The sequence below is a fragment of the Meyerozyma guilliermondii genome, genomic scaffold, assembly GCF_000149425.1.
Source record: "Meyerozyma guilliermondii ATCC 6260 scaffold_5 genomic scaffold, whole genome shotgun sequence".
In the NCBI taxonomy this organism is placed as follows: domain Eukaryota; kingdom Fungi; phylum Ascomycota; class Pichiomycetes; order Serinales; family Debaryomycetaceae; genus Meyerozyma; species Meyerozyma guilliermondii.
In genome coordinates, this window is record NW_001809796.1 from 1,199,341 (window position 1) to 1,220,329 (window position 20,989).

Here is a 20,989-nt window from a genome sequence, read left to right on the forward strand (position 1 = left end):
AACTTTTTCCTGGGAATTTAGTTTACAGTCGTACGAGCTTCGTAATTTACGGAACCGGATCGCTAAAGATTACCGCGCGAACTCTAAAAATCATTGTAAAATTAACATCACTCATCTAGATCTACACTATAAATCCATGATCTGAAAGCGATACCTACGAAAACAGCATTCTAACCAACACTAAATCTGCTACTGTATGATCTTGAACATTGGAAGCGATACAATATTGGTCTCGGAGTGGAAAAACCAATATATAGATTTCGAGTTTGGCAAAAAATTACTCGAAGAATTGGCGTATACTATACTGCCATGGTCCGATGTCATAAGGGTTGATGAGTCGACCCCTCTTAGACATGCGGTCAGTTTGTACACCACTGTAAAGAGAGGTTCTCAGAATGGTTTTATATCCGAAGAGACTGGAAGTTCATCAGAAACACCTTTGGTGATTAGAAATGATAACAGAACCCTTCTACAAAAAGGAAAACTTGACACCGCTGCCATTGGACCAAAGACTTTTGCTGATTGGTTTAGTGGCGAACTCCTCAAAGCGGAAGCTTTTTATGTTCAGAAAGAACAAGAGCTCATGGATCGGTTTTTGCTACTACAAGATCAATTTTGCATGCTCCGTGAACAACGAGATTGCTCAAAAGACCAAGCAAAGAACCAGAACCAAACGCATCGAAAAGTGGCAAATTCCAAGCAATCCCTCAAGACTACTAAATCTACCAAGTCCACCAAAAGTTCTAGTGATCTGGAATCGCTACCAGATTGCGAGACCGAAGCAAGGACTTCTTTACCGTATACGATGCATATTCGGGCCCATGTTGAGCAGTTACCTCATTGTAGACCACCGCTGAAACTGGATCTCTACAGTTTAGAAGAGTCCTCGAGCACAGTGGATCGGAGTGTTTTTCATGAAGGTTATAGCGAACCACTCGGAGCAACTTCCTCAGGCTATGAAGAAATGAGTCGTGGCTTTGAAACTATGGATAAAGATGAATTGGAATCGATGAGACTGAAGCACAATAGTCATGTCAAGTTACATCATGCTGAGGAACAACTAAAGAGTGCCATCTTCGAGTACTATAGATCGATCATATTGTTGCAGTCGTATGTGAACTTGAACCGAACCATCGTCCAGAAACTAGAAACAGAATTCTTCAGGGTCATAAATAGCTCCAAGTACAACGAAAACGTTTGGAGCAGAAGCACGAAACTAGGTTTCGAAACTAATGATTTATTGGACAAATTAGTCGCTCAGACCAAGGCATTGTACGGTGAAAATTATGGACAAACAGCTGCTGACCGCAAGACAACGTTTGAAAATCTAAGAAGACATTATTACTCTTTCAACAACCTTGCTGTACTGAAGCCGTTTTATCATTCATTGTTCACTTTTTTTGCTTTGTTTGTAGTTGGGGTTTCTGTGTTTGCTTTTACAGCAAGGCTTGCTTGGAACTCATGGGTATCGGGGCAGAATGCCGAGGGAAAGTTTCTTGTGCAAATATGGGGAGGCATTTTTCTTGTTGAGCTCATGATAATTCTTTTTGGCATTAACATATATGTGTTTGATTGGCTTGGTATCAATTACAGGCTAATTTTCGATATGGATTTCTCCACGGCCCTCAACAACGAGCAGTTCATGAGTCTAGCATGCTTGGGATTTGGCTTAGTGTTCTTTTTTGGGTGCTTTGGCCTTGGAAGCCTATGGCCCAGCATCTTGCTGGGAACCTTATGTCCATGGTTGTTCCTCGTTACCGTACTGGTTTTGCTATTTTGGCCAGGAAATCACTTGTATGGTTCCAGTAGGCGATGGATGCGAAAAGCGGCATGGAGGCTACTTCTTTCAGGGTATTATCATGTTGAATTTCGAGATTTCCTCTTGGGAAACATTCTATGCTCTTTGGCTTACAGTGCCAGCCACATTCCATTTTTCTTCTGTGCATATTCACACCACTGGTCTGGCATGTTGGAAGACAGCAAAAACACCTGTTCACCAGCCAACTCTAGTGCCATGGGATTTTTCAGCGCTTTACCAGCCATTTGGCGGCTCCTTCAATGTGCTCGTCTTTTCAAAGACACAGGTGACTGGTTTCCTCATTTTGCAAACATGTTCAAGTACTTTGTTTCCGCCGTATACTATCTCTTATTGGGTGCGTACCGCATGGACAGATCTGAGAGAAATCGAATTGCCCTTATTTCGGGTGCTTTACTCAATTCCCTTTACGCCGGCTCATGGGATACGTTCGTTGACTGGTCGTTGATGCAACCCCAATCCAAAAACTTTCTTTTGAGAGATACCTTACTTTTTAAGAGACCTTCCATCTACTATTGTGCCATCTTTGCCAATTTCACTATAAGGTTTCAATGGGTTTTTTATGTTTTTTTTGGCGCCCAAGTTCAACAATCTGCACTAGTCGCCTACATTATTGCGGTTGTTGAGGTTATACGAAGATTCATCTGGGTTTTTTTCCGTATAGAAAATGAGCACATTACGAACCTTGCCCTCTCGAAAGCATACCGTGAGGTACCATTGCCTTATTTGCCAAGCTCACAAATAGACAACAGAATCTTGAAACATGTGGACCCATCTTTTATGAACGCTTTATCCACGGGAAAGACTAATGAAGGCTCAAATTTGACCATGAGTTCACTGCCTATTGGTATTGGCGAGATATCGGAGATCTCACATCCACGCCAAGCAGGAAATCATTCGACTAGCTTGAAATCACGGCGTGGTTCTGTAATTGAAAACATGAGAGAAGCGATCAATAGAGCACATGTTAAAGATTTTCAAAGGCAACAGACATTTGAAGCAGAAGAGGACTAGGTGTGAATTGGTCAAGTAGAATGTGGAGCTTGTGCAGTGACTTTTGGATCTGGTGGACTTTCTACTTCAGCTGCTAAGATATATAAATATGAATTAACGATACCATTAAAGTGCGGAGGTCGATTGTCTTGTCTCTTTCCAGAGAGAAATTCTTTTTGTATTGAACACTAGATCACTCAGTATCAACTACAAGCTTCGTTACGGGTGGAAGGTGTCCCAAGTCACCAACACTGAGTGAGAACTGTGATGAAAGCTTTTGTAAATGACGATAGTTTTTTCCCGGTGCAACTTTACCTACCACAACTGGGGTAGATGATTCGACCCTATCTGGGACTATTAAAGGTCTTCCCAAAATGGCTTCGAGTCCTTGGAATGCAAATGTTACAGCCTCTTTGGAACTTCCACTAATTCCTGTTTCGTCAAGAAGAATGAGTTTCATATCAGGGAAGGAACTTTGAATAAACTCAGTTATGTTCGGATTGAAAGCTCCACCTCCGCAGAGAAACAATTCGTCTATTGGACCGGGAGCATATCGACGGTAGTCGTTGACTATGGACTGAGCCGTGATTCTCGTAAGAGTTGCAATCACCGAATATTTCAGGAGTCCTTTTTGCAACCCTTTTTCAATCAAAGAAAGTGCTTCTTGGTCTCCAAAATATTCTCTTCCAGTGGTCTTTGGTGGTTGACGTTGAAAGTATTCCTGAGCCAAATACTCATCGACCATTTCCTGGTCCACTTCTCCTTGTTTTCCCCATTCTCCATCTTTATCGTATTCTTGTTCACCGTTTGTGAAATGACGCATGGCGGCATCGATAAAGACGTTTCCTGGTCCAGTATCGTAGTCGAAACATTTCTTCAAACCGCCTTTGTTCTCTGGATAGATTATACAGACATTGGCTATGCCTCCAATGTTCTGGCATGCTCTAAGCTTTGTAGGATGAACAAGCAACAAGCTATCAAAGAAAGCTATCATAGGAGCACCTTGACGGCCCACACTTTGCTCAGAAATTCTAAAGTCTGAAACTACCGTGGTTTCCATTTCTTGAGCTATGTAGCATGCTTCACCCAACGTCATCACAGAACGACACTGGTTGTTCTTGGGATTGGGGACTGGCACGTACCACATGGTTTGACCATGAGAGCCGATTATATCGATGGAGCTCTTGTCAATGCTATGCTTGGTACAAAAGTCCGACGCAGCTTTGGCAAACGCCATTCCTAGGAGAGCCGAGATTTGAGACACCTCTTCCAAAGACGTAGAGTTTTCCTTGATCATTCTCAACACACGTTCCTTCAACTCTGCTGGCATTTCCATCTCATCGTATTTTACGACACTTAAATGCAACGGAGCGGTGACAGAAGCCTGTCTAAATCGACACAATACCACATCAATTCCGTCAATGGAGGTTCCGGAGTTCAACCCCATGACATTGACGTCAAGCTCCTCGACGAAAGCAATCATTGCTGGTGGGAAGAGGCAGTACGGTGATTTATATATTTTCTTGCAATCATCGGACATCATCTCCGTCGCAAATCGTGCATTGCATGGTGGGGTAAACGCGGGCAAGATCTCCGCGGCGCCGTTCTCCGCGCTCATCGACATGGTTATCAGCGAACAGATACTTAACACCCTATGCCATCCTGGACTATATAATAAGCACCCGTCTAGTTCTTTCATTAATATCGAGTCGTGGGTACAATGTTAGCACAAAAGATGAAATCAATTTCTCGGATTTGGAAGCTTCCCATCACACAAGTCGTCTTTGTGGGGTGCGTTCTCTTCACCCAGCCAGGTATGTTTGATGCTATAACTGCTATTGGTGCTGGAGGACAAAAAGCATCGCTCGCGTGGTTGACAAATCAAGCTCTTGCGGCTCTTTATGGATGTTTCGCGGTGGTTGGTTTCATGGGTGGTTCTATCGTTAACACTTTGGGTGCAAAGCTTACATTTTTCTTGGGTACCATCGGTTACACTTTGTACATTGGTTCGTTGTGGAGTCTTGATAAGACTGGCAACACTGGGTTTGTTGTTGCTGGTGGAGCACTTTGTGGAATTTCTGCTGGTATGCTCTGGTCTGTTCATGGAATGGTTATTATGTCTTACGCCGAGGAAAAAGATAAGGCGAAGGCATTTGCATTGACATGGAGTATGCTTTCTATTGGAGCTGCCATCGGTGGTCTCATTGGATTGTGTCAAAACTTGAATACCGCAGATACTTCAGGAGTTGCTACCGGTACTTATGTGGCCTTCATCGCGATAATGGTTGTGGGATGTTGCGTTTCTCTACTTTTATTAAACCCCCAACAGGTGAGAAGAAGCGATGGAAGACCTCTTGAGCACTTTCGTCAAACGTCTTTCAAGAGAGAGGTGATCGACACATTTAAGCTTTTGAAGGAATGGAGACTAGTGGTCTTGTTCCCGGCTTTTTTTGCCAGCAATTTCTTTTATTCATATCAGTTTGGTATCAATGCCTTCTATTTCTCATTGAGAACAAGAGCGTTGAACTCGATGGTTTACTGGCTTACGCAAATTCTCGGTACTTTTGGTCTTGGATTGATTCTCGACAACCAAAGAATTCTGAGAAGAAAGCGCGGGATAATAGCCTTGATAGTGACATGCGTCTTTGTTACTGCTACCTGGATCGGAGGAGCAATCTTCCAAACTCAATTCGACATGCATTCAACTCCTCCTAATGTTGATTGGACAAGTTCTAAATTCGGAGGTCCTTTTGTTCTCTACTTTATGTATGGAATTTCCGATGCAATGTGGCAGTGTTGGTGCTACTGGATTATGGGAACACTTTCCAATGAGTCCTACAAGTTGGCCCGCTGTGCGGGCTACTATAAGGCTGTGCAGTCTGCTGGGTCAGCTATCTCGTTTGGAATATCGTCGCTTAGTATTCCGTTTGTGAAACAAATGGGTGCAAATTTCGGAATGATGCTCTTCAGCATGCCATTGATGTTCATCGCAGCATGGAAGGTGAACCAGACTAACTACGACAAGGAAGAGGAGGTGGTTCCTCCAGCTGATGTCCAGAGCCAATTGGAGGAGGAGGAACCTGAGGTAGATCTCGAGAAGAATTCAAATGCGGTGGAGGTCCATTCTACCAAGTCCTAATGTATAGTGAAGAAATGTCGAGAAAGCGAGAGAATAAGAATATTTATTCCACTAATCTAATAATACAGTTATTCTCTAATCCGAATCAAAGAAACGGCGTTCTTGGCTTTGATGTAATTCATTCTTATGGGCTTAGATTGCTCCAGTCTATGTAGAAGTCTGACCCAAAAAGCAAATCCTGTAGATCGTTAAATTGATAATCGTCCCACTTGGTCATGACCAGGGCCTCTTGTTCTATGTTACCCTCCAATCTATCGTTCAATATTTTGTATATGGAATTTGCATCAGGCCATGATTTGCATAATTCACATAGAATTGTGCGGCATGTTGAGAGCTCGGTGACATTTGCAGCTATACCAAGTGAGGTAATTGCTAGAAAAACAGTAGTTGCTGTTGAGCTAACATATACGGCGAGATTTGGGATTTTTCTTAGCGAATATGAATCCCTGTATCTCCCTAGAAGATCAATGATAGAATTTGCACTGGTCTTGCCCTTGACTAAAGGATCTGGGATATTGCTGTGCGTCCAGTCTTGACCCCCAAGCTTGAAAAATGGTCGAAACAAAAACACAATTGCCGAATGATACATGGTGTGCACCATGATGACCGCTGGGTGCATTATTGCGTCATTATATTGAAGTGGGTTGGGAAGTTCTGCCTGCCATTCAACGAGTCTCTGATGGCATACCTCTAGAGCTTCAAGGTAGTTTTGCTTACTATTTTTCTTGAAACTTTGGGAATAAATCGAGCTGATGATTTCCTTCAAAATCAAGTAGAGCTTTATGATAGCGGTTCGAGTGTTCTTGGGGTAGAAATCAACAAGTTCTCCCTCGTGCTCTCCGTCATTTTCATAAAATGGTGCCCATTGCACAGGGCTCTCGTAGGTATAATTAGGAAATTCTAACAAAATGTCCAATTCGTTCATGGCAGATGGTCGCCCAAGATAGAAGCTCCATCCATGGTCAAAAATGTAGCATCCCCAAAACGTGTCCTGTCGAACGTTGTCTTCGTCTTCCAGTATCGTTCCGTCGCTTTTCAACTTTGTTCCGTCGAGATGGAGTCCAAGATCGATTGCTATTCTGAATGCAATTCCCGAATGAATCCACCCTAAACTAATATTGCCTACTCCAGATTCTTTACTGGCTAGAAGCAATAGGCCCTGAATTGTTGTTATCGATGCATTTTCAAGCTCATCTGGGAGCATTGCTATGGCTCTTTTGTAGAAAGGATCGTTCAATTCATTGCCCTCTTCGTATTGGTCAGAAAAATGGACAGCATGAGATAAGATTGAATGGTGCAAAAATTCCGAGAAAAACGGCCCATTGGTTTGCATATCTCGTAGAAAGAGCCCCTTGTTGAAGATGTTGTAGTAAGTATGCTGCCATGAAAAGTACAACGTGAGAAGTTCAAGCACCTTTTCCTCCAGGGTTCCAGTGAAGATTGTTGAATTTACTCTCAAAAAGTCATAAGAAAGCGATGGTACAGTTCTGCGCTCTTTAGGAACATCCTTCACTATCATTGGTACATTGGAAGTTTCTCCGTAGAAACTAAGCTTTCCATGACCATCCGATCGAAGTAACTTATTCTCAAATTCGATATTCTCGAACGGAACTTGTGGGCTAGTTTCTTCACTTTTGAAGCTTTTCGAGTCGTTCAGGTCCAGCTGAAGCATTTTCACCACTTCTTCACTCTTCTTTCCACCTTCAGCAATGGCGGCTATGAGTTCTTTGGCTCGCTCGTATCGCTTTGTCAACTCTTCAAATTCAGCATGAGACCGTTTTCTTTTGTCACTTATTCTGTCATATGAACAGTGTTGTAGTCGCTGTTTACATTGGAAACAGAAAGGCTTATTTCCATCGCATTTGATCTTCCGTTTCCGGCACGGAGAACATGCAACTACCATTAAAGTTTATGAAGAAAGTCGCACTTTTGCTGCAAATTATGGAAGTGCGAAATAGGAAGTGGTTCCGAAGAGTGAAATATGAGGAACCTTGATTTTAGGTTCTTATTGCCAAGTGTATAATTCCCGTAAAGATATGTGGTTGAAGCACTGTAAGGATACTGGCGCTCATTGAACCGAGTCATAAAATACAACATACGAAAATGGTAAATACCATAGCATAGATTGCGAACTAATTTAGATTGAACAAACTCAAAATATAAAATGGTCAATGAGTATATAGATTGAGGCTGAAACTGATATACTTACCTTCTAGCTGTTCTCATTGCCTCTTGTATAACTTTAGTTTCTCGAACTAAGATAATGAGTTATTATCTGTTTTGAGTTTGATGATAGTATTTAAGCTTTAAGCAATTAGTACGAAATCTTGACTTAGTTATCTGGAGGTGGTTCCAGAGAAAATGGTGTTTGTTGTAACTCACATCATTGGTTAAAAGCGCTATACAAGTGGAAAAGAGAACTGACCATTTTACATTAGGTTCACAAAGTAGATACAACGTAGATTCCAAATACGCATCGAGCGTAAATTGTCAAAGAATGCATGTTGCAAGCGAGAAAGCTAGAACGTTTTAATAGCTGATATAGGTAACCTGGAATCTTAGTATTGCAGTTTGACGTAGAACTGAGTACTAACACCAGCCAGGTCAGATCAAAAGTAATTGCCTGAAGAAGCATACAAAGAGAGATTGGCTTCTTGGAATTAACAGACAGTCAAGTAGGATGTAATTTGGCTCTTCATTTGACCTCGGATCAATACTGGATCTTTCAGTTAAGAAGTCTATTTGAGTTTTGGCACCCAAGTTCTACTTTTATTGGAGCTCAAGTTAGCTGTTTCTCAACATTTTCTATCGAACAGAATACTACTTTCATCTAAGTTGGTCTTGGACTCTTTATATTACTGAAATAGCCATGAAAATATTTGGCTGCGAAATTTGGAAAATTAAAGATGTAGAGTAGTTGAAGAAAATTGAAGCAGTGAGTTGGTGGAAGTAACATGCAGAGTACTAATGTATAAGCAGTATGAACGATCTGATATATATTTCTTCAATATTGCAAAATTTTACATTTCTGCAATTTTTAAAAATTCGGATCAAACTATGGTGTTGCTTCTAAATATCAATACTAGCATCACTCCGCAAGTAACAAATCCAAGATTAGTCTATCATTCACAATACCTTAATCTAACTACTATTTTGTCAAATAATCATCATTCCTTTGAACAATCTCTGCCAAACATGTACACTTTCGCCCAATCAATGCACACAAGAATTTGGTTCTTGACGGAAAGACACATGTAGATATAAGCGGATCTCCAGAACAAAAACGTGAAGGATCCCCCAGTCGAAACTTTTGACCACGAACCCCATACAAGATCAGCAACAGCTCTTTCTGAACCAATGTAAGCCAAAGATCCTTTGTGGTTGTAGACAAAGATGGGCAAGTTTTTTTGCAAACGGTCAACCCTTCTCTTTAAGCTTTCGACATTATCGTTGGCATGAGCATTCTCAATCCTGTAGTTCAAAGTGTCAATTTCATGCAACGCTTTAAAGTGTTTGCCCAAAAAGATTCCTTCTTGGAAAGCAACTTGAGCTGTTGGAGCGTATTTCAAGGTTGAACAGTCACCCAAGGCGTAAATATTGTCGGTACCATTGACTAACAACCTGTCATCCACGAAAAGTCCGTGCTTAGCATTGCGTTGTGCATCGATCTTGGAAAATAACGACGTAACAATTCCTCTTGGAGCATTACCAGTTGCCCAAATTAACAATCCGTAAGGAAATTCGACATATTCATCGCCTCCCTTGGCATGTCTAGTACCCATGACCATTCTATCGTTCACTTCTTTGATCCTAGTGTCTGTTCGTAAGTCAATGTTGGTGTCCTGGAAGATATCCTGGGTATAGTGAACCAAATTGTCGCTAAAAGTGTTTAATACACGAGATTTGGCTTCCACAACAGTCACTTTCAAGTCGGAAGCAACCTCAGGCATCCATTTCGTCAAATCCTGGTCGATGTAATCTTGCAATTCACCGGCAACTTCAACACCAGTTGGTCCACCTCCACAAACGACGATATTAAGCAAGCGTTTTCTTTCCGGGTCGTCTTTGGGTAAGATGTTGGCAGCCTCAATGACATCCATCAAGCGTTTTCTGATGGTGACGGCATCGGTGATTTCCTTCAAGAAAACTGAGTGAGCTGCCACACCAGGTATACCAAATGTTGAAGGCTGGGCACCCACACCTATAACTAAATAATCGTAATCGACCGAAGTGGTGATTTCTTCCATTCCACCATAGTCTACAGTTGACTTTGTGGAGCTGGAATCGTCTCCCGAATGGCCAGAATGAACGGTAGTGGACTGCTTGACAGTAATTTTCTTGGTTACTGGGTCAATTTCCGTGGCTTCGGCTTCCATATAGGTAACTTCACCCTTGAGCTTTCGAGTAATAGCACGAACAGGCTCTATAATGGACCTAATTTCAACGGTTCCTGTTGGGCAGGATGGTAGTAATGGAGTGAAAAGAAAGTAATTTCTGGGAGAAACCAACACAACATTGTACAACGAGGTATCCAAGTTCTTGAGGAAAGACATTGAGCCCCAGCCTGAGCCCAAAATAACAATAGTTTTCTTCTTTTGACCATTCTTGAAAAATGGTGCCTGTTTCTCTTGCTGTCCTGGATGCGACTCCAGATAGACATAGTAGCTCAAAATTCCACCACCAACTAACAAAGAAAAAAGAGTGATCCTCTTTGTGTTTTTCCAAATCTTCTGAGCCTTACTGGGTGGTTTCAATTCAACAAAACTCTTTTGGATAATCTCAGGTTTCTTCAGTTCCTCAAGCTTGTTAAGATTTCTGCTCATTGAAGAAAAGTAGAGAGCCCCCACGTTTCTACGGTAAACATTCGAGCATGCTATTCGTGTGGAGCCAATGGCATGAACGCCTGGTCCCTTAATCATGGAACGATTGCAAATTGACCACGACATGGCAACCTTGAGGAATCTCGGTAACGCGCGGAACCCTTTATCTTGCATTAAATCCTGCATCGGCCCATTCAAACCGAGCTCGTCGGTAAGTCGGCCGTGGTTCCCGGTATGCGCGGCCGACTAAAGGTGGTAGTATCACGAAATTCGATTCCTGAAATTTATGGATTTGCCGCCAAAATTCAAGTTCACAGACTCAATTATAATGGCTTTGTCGTTAACGAATGACAAACTCGGTGGAACATTCTCTAAAGTTGCTGTTAATGTTTAAAATTCGCAACCAAAATATGCTCCAGTGTACAATTGAATTCGCGTTTGGTAGTACTGACTGATAAATATATTTGAAAGTGCCCAGTTTCTTAATGACGCCACCACAATCACCTATACTATGAAACGTCGCATACGGTATGTCTCTTTTATAGTTACTGATGGGCCTCATTACTCCATTAGATTCATCACCTATGGCTACCATCCCCTGGTTGAGGTCTGTACTATAATCACTTGATGCACCCGTACTGTCAGTTGCATCATCGCTTTCGTAGTCAAAACTGTTATCTCTCTCACCCTGCCCAACAATGTTGTAATACTTGGATGATTCTGAGATCGGCCCATCGATAACTTGTACCGACGCTGGCGCTGTACGATTGTGCAAGCAGTCAGCTAGTTCCTTATGTGTCGAATTTGGAGAAAAACTTTCGTCATTCTTTAAGTATATAAATACTGAGTTGGCGTAATAATTAACTACAGCCTCAGTACTGGTGTTTTCCAAACAGGGCATTATTTGCTCTCTTATTGCCTGTCTAGTTACTTGCTCAGTAGCATTATCACATAGGCAACTTAAAAAAAGAATTGTCAAAAATGCTAAGCGTGACAATATCATCGTTGAATATGCTCTATTTCAAACTGCGCATTATATCTAACTTATATATTTGTTCAATAAAAAATGCGGAGTATTGAATTGATACTATATTCACTCCTAATTACCAACAAAGAATAAGTACGCTCACAATAAAGTTCGAGCCCGTTCTTCAATTTCGAAATTTGCTTTCAACAAGACCCAAATTGTGGACTCCAGAAATTAGGTTTGTTGTCCACGTTAATTAGTGCATCAATGTTCGTCACCTCTTAAGACTGTTCATAGTCGGCTGTCAAATTTGAATACGCTGGTATCGCTTCTACATGACCTTTTTGCACTCAAATGTATAATGGACAGAATGACTAAGGCAGCAAAGGCTAACCTTGTTTCGGAGACTGCTTACGCGATACTTTCTACTATCGCTAATCTCAATTGCACTTGAATGTGGTTTCATGGCTACCCAGTATGATAACAACTTGATTATATTTTTGGAGAATGTTGCAAAAAGAATTGGACATATTCTCTCATTAAAGAGTTGCTGGGCTGCTTCAAAAGCAACTGAAGTGATAATTTCTCTTAGAACAACTTCAGCGATAAAGCTTATGAAATATTTCGCATGAGTCAATTCCCTTCAAACTTTATTCTCTGAGAACACTGTGGGTTCATTTCAGCAGATAAGAGTGAGTCATACCCCATTTGCCATCCCCACCTTGAAACAAGGGCCATAGAAACTGCAATCTGTAAAAAAAGACAAGCATAAAATGAATGAAAATGAGTTGAAATTGCTGTTTTACATTATGTCAATTCTGGAGATGCTAAATGCCATTCGAATAATACAGTCAAAACACACAGCACAAAAGGAAGTAAAGATAGAGGTCTCAACGAGGTACCTTGATGAACAATGTTTTTCTTTGCTTGCAAATAGCGATGTTAGAAACATCATAACTCATTTGGAGTTTAGAAGCTTTTGTTTAATCGATGTCAATTTGGATCACTTTGAGAATTTAAGGAGCTTTCGTGGAGATGAAATTAGAGTTGTAGTTAGCCTTGATCATTCGCTTCAAGAGCTTACATTGTTCAATGGCGTGATCTCAAGTCTCCCATACAACTTGAATAAATTATCGTTGGTGGATTGCAAAATTGTCTGGCGACATCCTCAACCTCGGTTGCAGCAGTTAAGGTCTTTGGTCGTGAGTAACAGCCCGCACTGTCAAGCAAACTGTTACAGCTCACTCTTTTGTATGACGTTGTTCGGGGATGACATATTGCAAGATACATTGTGGAATGACGAACTTGAAGAACTCGTCGTTACCGATAGAGAGAGTCACAGACTTGGACATATGCTCAAGTCGAGTAAGCTACGCCGAGTTGGATTTTTCGGAAGTATGACGAATGATATGTCTCCTGAGCTAGAAGAAATTAGCATTATAGGAGGTGAAGTGATTAACGATATTACAAAATTTACCAATTTGAAAACACTTTCAATTCAATGGCCACTGAAAAAGTTGAATTCGATGGTTTTTCCTCCTAATTTGACCAAGATTTACATTAGGTACGCTGAAGAATGTGGAGTTAAAAAAATAGTATTTCCAAAAGGCTTATTGGACCTCACGTTGGCTGACTGTGCTTTAGAACACTACGAAACCACCAATTTGCCCAAAACTCTCGTCAAGTTATCTATAACCGATAACGATTTGACTGAATTTAAATGTGATCTTCCTGACTGTACGGATATGAACTTGAGCGGCAACGAACTAGAAGCAATTCGTATCAATACTCCCAAATTGATATCGTTAAACTTGAATGAAAATCTGTTCAGCGCATTTCCCAGAGTTTCAAACACAGTCAAAGATCTACTGGTGGGCAGCAATGAGATTGACCTATCTACTTTGAAAGATTTACCCCCAGCTCTCAAAACATTAACTATGTACATTTCAGCCAAAGGCAAGTTGACAAACTTTACTTTTCCTGCCTCTTTAGAAGAGATTGACCTTTCTGGAGACCCTTTGGAGATTTCGGGCATCAATTTTCCTCCTGATTCAAAGTTGAAGAAATTGAACTTGAGCATGGCTTCATTGGGAGTGATCAGTGACGCTACCATCAAATTACCACAAGGTTTAGAGTGGTTGGACTTATATGGAAATGGATTGGAGACCATCGATGATCTCCTGATCCCACAGTCATTGAAATTTTTGGACTTGGGAAATAACAGGCTTGAATCGTTCAATGTTCCTTCAAGCATACAGACTTTGCTCATTAGCGATAATCCTTTCTTCTCTAACTTGCAAGTGTCTGCCGACCTGGACCTTCGGTCGCTAGTCTTGGAAGAGGTGGGATGGAAAGACTTCAGCTTTGGGATGTTGAACGCAAGGAAACTTGAGATGTTGAAATTAGGACCTGAAGTGGAGAGCTTGGATGTTTCAGAAATGCCATCAACACTTCAATATTTGAAATACGGAGGTGATTTTGAACATCCTGATTTCGTTCTACAACGTAGTGACGAAGATGGTCTTCCGTTGTATCGCCGGATTTCATCGAAGATACAGAGGTGAAAGATATGAGGTTTGTCAAAGACCGTAAACTTAGTGAAACTGAAAATTGCCTAATGCTTTTTTGGAAAATGTGGATTCTGAGTAATGTGACTATGGAGAGCCCCGAATGTTTTATCATTAACTGCCGGCGCTTAATAGCCACATCGGAATAAAGTAAGCTCATGTATATTGGCTCTGCTTTGTATGCCCAAATAAATAATTTAAGTTCTGTCTTAGTTGTACAAATATGGTGTCACTGATTTTTCATGTACGTATTGCTCTAATATCCTTCATTTTTGAGTCAATGAGTATTGCTCTCTAATCTGTCTTTCATGAAAATGGCTGCAAAATTTCGCACTTCAAAACTGTAATACTAACTTCAAACAGCGACCACAACAAGCTTTTTATGAAATAGCCAAGAGTTATTCTGTGGTTTGTTTTATACATTTTATTTGCAAATAAATCTGTCTCGAGCAAGACACACTTTTATGTCAAGACAATCTTCAACTTCGTGCCAATTCTCAAAATTCTAGCTTGACTCAAGCTCCAAAAAAGTGCTCCTCAATTGCCAAATTCATCAATAACCGACACTGGTGGCACATACTTTCCAACGGGACTGTACTCAACATCATCAAAAGCTGGTCCAAAAAACTTTGGTCCTCCAACATCCAAAGCCTTCTGAGTACTTATCCACAAGTCTGAAGGGGAGAAAGCCAATACAAATACCATGATTCCGTATCGATATTCTGGAGTTCCAACTGCCTCTCCGTTATCAGCATCACATACTGAAATCAAGTCAGGAACCGAACAAACCGTTTCCCATGTTTTGGAGCCATTTTTTTGGACTTTCGCAACAATATTTTCATTCTTGAAAGGAATAACCATCTTGTCCTTTTCCTCGTTTTCAATAATGACTTCTCCATAAACATGCCCCTTAAAGAGTTTCTTCTCGATACCAACAATCTTACCGGCAAAAATCTTTCTTCCTGTAACTGGGCCTCCAACAGACTCAATGATTCTTTCTGGCAACTTTTCGATTTCAAACTTTTGGCGAGCAATACGAACGGCTCTGCCAATTCTCCAAGCAGTGGAAAGAGAGTGATGAACCGTGTAGTCAACCAAATCGTTGCTGGACATTGGAACATTGACCACTCCCACATGAGCACCGATTTCGGCCAAAGCAGCACGCATCATTTTCTCCACATAGAGATTGGACTGGGCTCCAGTTATCAAAAAGTCATTTCCATTTCCATCAGAAACAGATGTGGTCTTCAAGTACAAGTCGTCTTTGAGAGCACATGGTAGAATCTGAGCATGCGTGGGGTATGCTCTACCCATAAGATCAGCATCTATGACGGGAATATCCAACTTGGTCGAAGCTCCACAGTACATTCCTTTGAACCCATTTCCACCACCAATTTCAAGCGGGAACACTCCATCTGGCTTTGATTTCAAATAGTCAAACAAGGCGTTTGCAGCATCAGAAAGTTCATCACCTTGGAGTTGTTCGTCAGCAACTGTTGGTGAGCCGGCAAAACCCACAGTGATGAACTTTCCTTCACCTTTGGCATACTTTGGAGCATCGTGCAAGTTGATAACTCTCACCTTGGCACCATCTCGAAGCATGTTTCTCATCTCCAAAAAGATAGGATAAGGTGTACCACCACCTCCACAACCAAGAATATAGGTTCCTATCCGGATAAACTCCAAGTCTGTCTCGGAAATAATCCACTCTCTCAGTTCGTTGACGAAAGGTTTATACGCCTGGTAGTCGATTTTGGCTTGGTCGGCATGAGACACATCTTTGTCAGCGTATGAAGAATTCTTGTGGAAAGTATCCTCTTGCTCGGCTTCAGTTGAATCTATGAAGCTTGTCTTGTTTGCACTTTCAAGCTCTTCAAGCGTATCAGATACCTTTTCAAAGTCAATGTCACCTACTACTTTAATCTCAAAAGTATAGGTTCTGTCCACATATGGTACCGGGTCATAAGAGAGCTCAACTATTTCAACTGAGTCTTCAACTGCGCCCTTGGCAACTATATCAGCAGTGACTTCTTTCTTCATTTTTTCAATCACAGTGTCTTTATCAGCAATGCTGTCGAGTACCTCAATCTTCTGAAGAGAGGCAGATAACTTACCCAAGGCAGCACCTATGGCATTGGCAACTTGGTAGTATGGTGGTCGGTGGACACTCGAAGCTCCATCCAAAGTAGTTGGTGAGATAAAAGAACCTCCACCAACCAAAAGAACCGGAATAGGTTCAGGGCTGGTTCTAATTGTGTCTATGACTCTTTCCAACTTGGTCTTGACCACCTGCTGGAACTTGGTTTTGTAAGAGTCACTGAACAAATTCTGAACTTCGGTTTTGTCGCCGAGGTCAAACATGGACTTTTCTTCAGTAATTGCTACTGTGACATCAGTTGACGTAACAGTGTCACCTCCAAACACAAGGGCTCTTTGCTTAATGTCTGCTCCCACAGAATCAGGACCAACGGTGATTTCTCCTTTGGTTTCCCGCACAATCGACCCTCCTCCAAGACCTATACTTTCGACTTGAGGCATTGAAAAATTAACTCTAACTCCTCCAACTTCAGAATACGACATAGACTGTCTTGGGTATCCAGAGGGTAAGAGGAGACCAACATCTGTGGTGGTTCCACCAATGTCAACCACAACTATGGTCTTGCCATGAATATCTCCTTCTTGAGCACAGAGAAAGGCAGCACCTCTCATGGAGTTGGTGGCTCCCGAAGAGAATGTCCGGATTGGAGTTTGAAGAGCCTCGCTCACCGTTAACACGGTTCCGTCATTCTGGGTCAACATTATGGGACACTTGAAACCTTTCGAACGCACAGATCTGATAAACGACCTGATGATTTTTCCTGCAAAAGACATCACCGAAGCATTCAAAATCGAGGCATTTTCACGAGGAATAAGACCAATCCGGGACACCGTATGAGACATGACAATGTCACCATCGGGCATCACCAGTCGCACCAATTCGGCCGCTCTTTGCTCGTGGGTTTTATTGATGATGGAAAAGATTCCAACAATAGCCACCGACTTGATTCCAAGACTTTTGATCTTAGTGGCATGTTCCAAAATCAGAGCTTCGTCTAAAGGCTGGATTTCGTTACCATCCACCCGGTGACCTCCATTCACGAACGCTGTATAACCTTTGATGATTTTCGTCAATCCAGCAGGAAAATCGGAAAATGGTCCAGATCCCTTCGAGTAGGGACCACATAAACGGATCACGGCCACTGGTGCCAATCTTGCTCGATCTTGCTCGATAACAGCATTGATGAAATGGGTGGTTCCGATGGTTACAGCCAACACATTATTTGGAGAGTATCCGTTTTTCTCAACCAGCAAGTTATCGAGAGCATCAGAAATGCCTCCTGAAACGTCTGCGGTAGTAGAAGACTTGTGATAAGCGATAACTCCTCGGGTTTCGGATGCAAACTTGGAGGGATCAAGCAACACCGAATCGGTATTGGTGCCTCCAACGTCAATTCCAATCAACAAGTTTTTGTCAGACATCGCAACTCTGAAAGTAGAGAAAGAGTAGAGCTTCCATGGGATTAAATATAGCAATACGATGCGCCGGTTTGCAACCGCCGCATTTGGAATATATTGCGAGCCATCCCAAAATGGAAATAATTCCTAATATCCGGCTCGATCCAAATTGGCATCTGATACGCAAATGCGACCCCCGCACCACGCAATGGTTTGGGGCCGTGCGCTAAATGAATGGCGCGGAAAGCGCGGCATGCAAAATTAAACCGCCGAAATCTGTTCGTGCATTGTGTCAAACCTTATCGAGATACGAGGCGCATAAACCTGCATCGGCGTTCCGCATCGACGTTCCGCGATCTCGCAATTATTACCCATTTCAGAAAGTTTTACTATCAATCAAAATATCATGTTATACTCGATTTAGGTCGCCGACGTTGAAGTTTATAACTTGCATTCGCATCCATGAAAACGCAAATACCGAATCGTGAGCGTCTGATATGTCAACTATAGCCAAAGCTCTCAAGTTTCTCGAGGTCTCGCCGGGAGAAGGCGTTGAAAAAGTTACCTATTTGAGAAATAAAGATGTGATTCCAATGGGTCCCAAAAGACGAACATGGGGTGTGTGGTCGCTCACTTTCTACTGGTCTATCACAAACGTTACGATTTCTTCGTGGACAGGAGCATCTTCCTTACTCTCTTTGGGACTTTCGGTTGGTGAAACCATCGGTATTATTCTTATTGGAAATGTCATTATTTCTGCGTTGGCTCTTTTAAACGCTGCCCCTGGCGGGTACTTTCACATCGGTTATACCATCTCGCAAAGAGTGGTGTTTGGGATCCGAGGCTCCTCCATCGGAATTATTATCAGAATCATCTTGTCGGTGGTGTGGTTTGGGTCTCAAGCGTATCTTGGGTCTTTGTGTCTAAGCTGTGTTTTTGCATCCTGGAGCCACAGTTACTTGACGATGAAAAACACCATTCCAGAATCGGTACACATGAATACCCAGCAATTGGTGGGATTTGTCATTTTCCAGCTAATTTCTCTTCCTCCATTACTCTTGAAACCAGAAAGATTCAACAAGATATTGATGGTGTCTTGCTCGTTGACGTTCTTTGCAATGCTAGGAATGACGATCTGGGCAGTAGCAAGAAATGGGGGTAACGGTGGTCCGTTGATGCACGCTTCCTCGAAAATGAGCTCTTCTACAAGAGGTTGGTACTGGATCTATGGTATAAGTTCGTGGTACGGAAGTCTTTCTGCTGGAGTCTCCAATCAGTCTGACTTCACGAGGTTCTCTAAAAAGACATGGTCGTCGTTATATGGCACTATTTTCTCGTTAGTGGTTGTTGGTACCATTGTGCCATTGATGGGTCTCGTTTCGGCCTCGGCTTTCCAGGCCAGATACGGCTTGGACATATGGCAACCCAACCAGTTGATCATGTTCTGGTTGGAAAGAGATTATAGTGCCACTTCAAGAGCGGCAGCGTTCTTTGCAGGGACAATTTTTACAATGTCACAAATCTGCTTCAATACCATGGGAAATGGTTATGCTGGTGGAATGGATTTATCTGGCTTGCTTCCACGATACTTTAATATCACTCGAGGCAGTATAGTCACCGCCCTCTTATCGTGGGTAGTCCAACCTTGGGATTTTTACAACACATCTTCAACTTTCGTTACCGTCATGTCGTCGTTTTCTGTGTTCATGTCACCTATCGTTGGTATCATCATTGCCGATTTCTGGATTGTCCGAAAAAAAACACTTGAAATTGTCCAACTTGTACTCTGATGATAAACAGGGTAAGTACTGGTATTTCCATGGAGTTAACTACCGATACTTGATCATTTGGGTGATTGCGTTTGCTCCTGCTTTGCCAGGCTTGATCAATAGTGTCACCCCGTCAATTAAAGTGAGCACAGGTATTCGAAACTTTTACTACGGAAACACCGTTTTCGAATACTGTATCTCATTCTTTTTGGTTATCGTTTCGTCATACATCTGGCCTCATAAAGACGTTTTAGAAGAAGACGAGTTTGATTACTTTGGAACCTTCACCGAAGAAGAGTGCCGAGCCAAGGGAATTGTGCCGTACTCTGAAGTTACCGACAAAGATCTTCAGCTCGACCCAATTGTGAGTGTTCTATCAAAGGACAATGTAATTGTGTTGGCGAGATCCGCTTCTGATAGATAAATTAATATATGCTTTGGATCTTCACATAGTTATACTGTCAAAATCTTTTTCCTGGATCATTCCTCCCTTGTCTATAATATCCCAGTAACTGTGGACCCGATTGACGGTATTTTGGGCCACGAAAGTGCCGTTGTTGGAAATTGACTTTAAAGCCCCCATGAGGACTTTCCTTTGATTTCCTGGCGGAGCACATAAGGCTGCAATGAATAAAGGCCAATGGATACACAATCCAAATCTCATTATCTCGTGCATTGTGACCAACTGCTCCTCTATAGTTTGAACGCAACGCTGAACCTCAATTCCGTAAACGGATTTGCCCAAAAATACAGACCAAATGTATATTTTGAGAGCACAGCAATACGCCCTATTGCATGCCTTCATGTATGCTCGCAACACATGGTCCTTGATGCTCAGCAAATCCAATTCTTGGGTTTCTACTGCTTGAATTTTTTTCAAGAGGTTCTCACCAAGACTTGTCCTAATTCTTCAGAGTATTGCAAATCTTGCAAAATACCTTCGCTTCCCGTAAGCAGAATCCCCGTGGTACTTTTGAAATTTATGATGAAGAGAATCACCTCGACAAACACAGGTGTAAGCAGCTGAGAATAGCACTTTATGAGGTTGAATCCACCTACAAGAAAACCATCTTCAGGTGAACCACCAGTATAGCCCAATAGCTTTCTCAAGCTGCTGATATTCTTCACAGCGCCTCCATTCGGAGCCGACAAACAGGCTATAGTTTCAGAGCTCACAAACCAATTTTTGGCAAAGCAAAACATGTGTATAGCATTCTCTGTCTGAATATCTCTTTCACCAGAATTCGAAATGTAACTGTAAAGCGTATCACATTTCTCGAGAATAGCATGTGCTCCTCTCAAATGTAGTCTCCAGATATCCAGTTGGTAGCAGATCTTTCCGAAAATAAAAACATGATCGACATCAGTAGCATGACATTTCAACAAACGAATTACATTCACCAACTCGTATCGATAGATTATC

At 41.9% G+C, this 20,989-nt stretch overlaps 10 protein-coding genes across 10 annotated transcripts; 4 read left to right on the top strand and 6 right to left on the bottom strand. All coding sequences in view use genetic code 12, as the record gives it.

Annotated features, from left to right (window-relative positions):
• Positions 1-196: 196 nt before the first annotated feature.
• PGUG_04599 (SPX and EXS domain-containing protein) lies at positions 197-2,830 on the top strand (the record flags this gene model as incomplete). The annotated part of the gene is made up of 1 exon (XM_001483820.1): positions 197-2,830. One exon carries the CDS (start codon positions 197-199, stop codon positions 2,828-2,830), a length of 2,634 nt encoding a protein of 877 aa, XP_001483870.2.
• A 172-nt stretch (positions 2,831-3,002) lies between these two features.
• On the bottom strand, positions 3,003-4,508 carry PGUG_04600 (uncharacterized protein; the record flags this gene model as incomplete). The annotated part of the gene is made up of 1 exon (XM_001483821.1): positions 3,003-4,508. The coding sequence occupies one exon, from the start codon at positions 4,506-4,508 to the stop codon at positions 3,003-3,005; it is 1,506 nt and encodes a 501-aa protein (XP_001483871.2).
• Positions 4,509-4,529: 21 nt separating this feature from the next.
• PGUG_04601 (uncharacterized protein) lies at positions 4,530-5,948 on the top strand (the record flags this gene model as incomplete). Its single annotated transcript, XM_001483822.1, has 1 exon — positions 4,530-5,948. One exon carries the CDS (start codon positions 4,530-4,532, stop codon positions 5,946-5,948), a length of 1,419 nt encoding a protein of 472 aa, XP_001483872.2.
• A 124-nt stretch (positions 5,949-6,072) lies between these two features.
• Positions 6,073-7,851, bottom strand: PGUG_04602 (uncharacterized protein; the record flags this gene model as incomplete). The annotated part of the gene is made up of 1 exon (XM_001483823.1): positions 6,073-7,851. One exon carries the CDS (start codon positions 7,849-7,851, stop codon positions 6,073-6,075), a length of 1,779 nt encoding a protein of 592 aa, XP_001483873.2.
• Positions 7,852-9,115: 1,264 nt separating this feature from the next.
• Positions 9,116-10,954, bottom strand: PGUG_04603 (uncharacterized protein; the record flags this gene model as incomplete). The annotated part of the gene is made up of 1 exon (XM_001483824.1): positions 9,116-10,954. One exon carries the CDS (start codon positions 10,952-10,954, stop codon positions 9,116-9,118), a length of 1,839 nt encoding a protein of 612 aa, XP_001483874.2.
• A 154-nt stretch (positions 10,955-11,108) lies between these two features.
• PGUG_04604 (uncharacterized protein) lies at positions 11,109-11,771 on the bottom strand (the record flags this gene model as incomplete). Its single annotated transcript, XM_001483825.1, has 1 exon — positions 11,109-11,771. One exon carries the CDS (start codon positions 11,769-11,771, stop codon positions 11,109-11,111), a length of 663 nt encoding a protein of 220 aa, XP_001483875.2.
• Positions 11,772-12,508: 737 nt separating this feature from the next.
• PGUG_04605 (uncharacterized protein) lies at positions 12,509-14,299 on the top strand (the record flags this gene model as incomplete). The annotated part of the gene is made up of 1 exon (XM_001483826.1): positions 12,509-14,299. The coding sequence occupies one exon, from the start codon at positions 12,509-12,511 to the stop codon at positions 14,297-14,299; it is 1,791 nt and encodes a 596-aa protein (XP_001483876.2).
• Positions 13,384-14,004, bottom strand: PGUG_04606 (uncharacterized protein; the record flags this gene model as incomplete). Its single annotated transcript, XM_001483827.1, has 1 exon — positions 13,384-14,004. The coding sequence occupies one exon, from the start codon at positions 14,002-14,004 to the stop codon at positions 13,384-13,386; it is 621 nt and encodes a 206-aa protein (XP_001483877.2).
• A 540-nt stretch (positions 14,300-14,839) lies between the features above and the next one.
• Positions 14,840-17,821, bottom strand: PGUG_04607 (uncharacterized protein; the record flags this gene model as incomplete). The annotated part of the gene is made up of 1 exon (XM_001483828.1): positions 14,840-17,821. One exon carries the CDS (start codon positions 17,819-17,821, stop codon positions 14,840-14,842), a length of 2,982 nt encoding a protein of 993 aa, XP_001483878.2.
• A 473-nt stretch (positions 17,822-18,294) lies between these two features.
• Positions 18,295-19,587, top strand: PGUG_04608 (uncharacterized protein; the record flags this gene model as incomplete). The annotated part of the gene is made up of 1 exon (XM_001483829.1): positions 18,295-19,587. The coding sequence occupies one exon, from the start codon at positions 18,295-18,297 to the stop codon at positions 19,585-19,587; it is 1,293 nt and encodes a 430-aa protein (XP_001483879.1).
• Between the last annotated feature and the right edge of the window lie 1,402 nt (positions 19,588-20,989).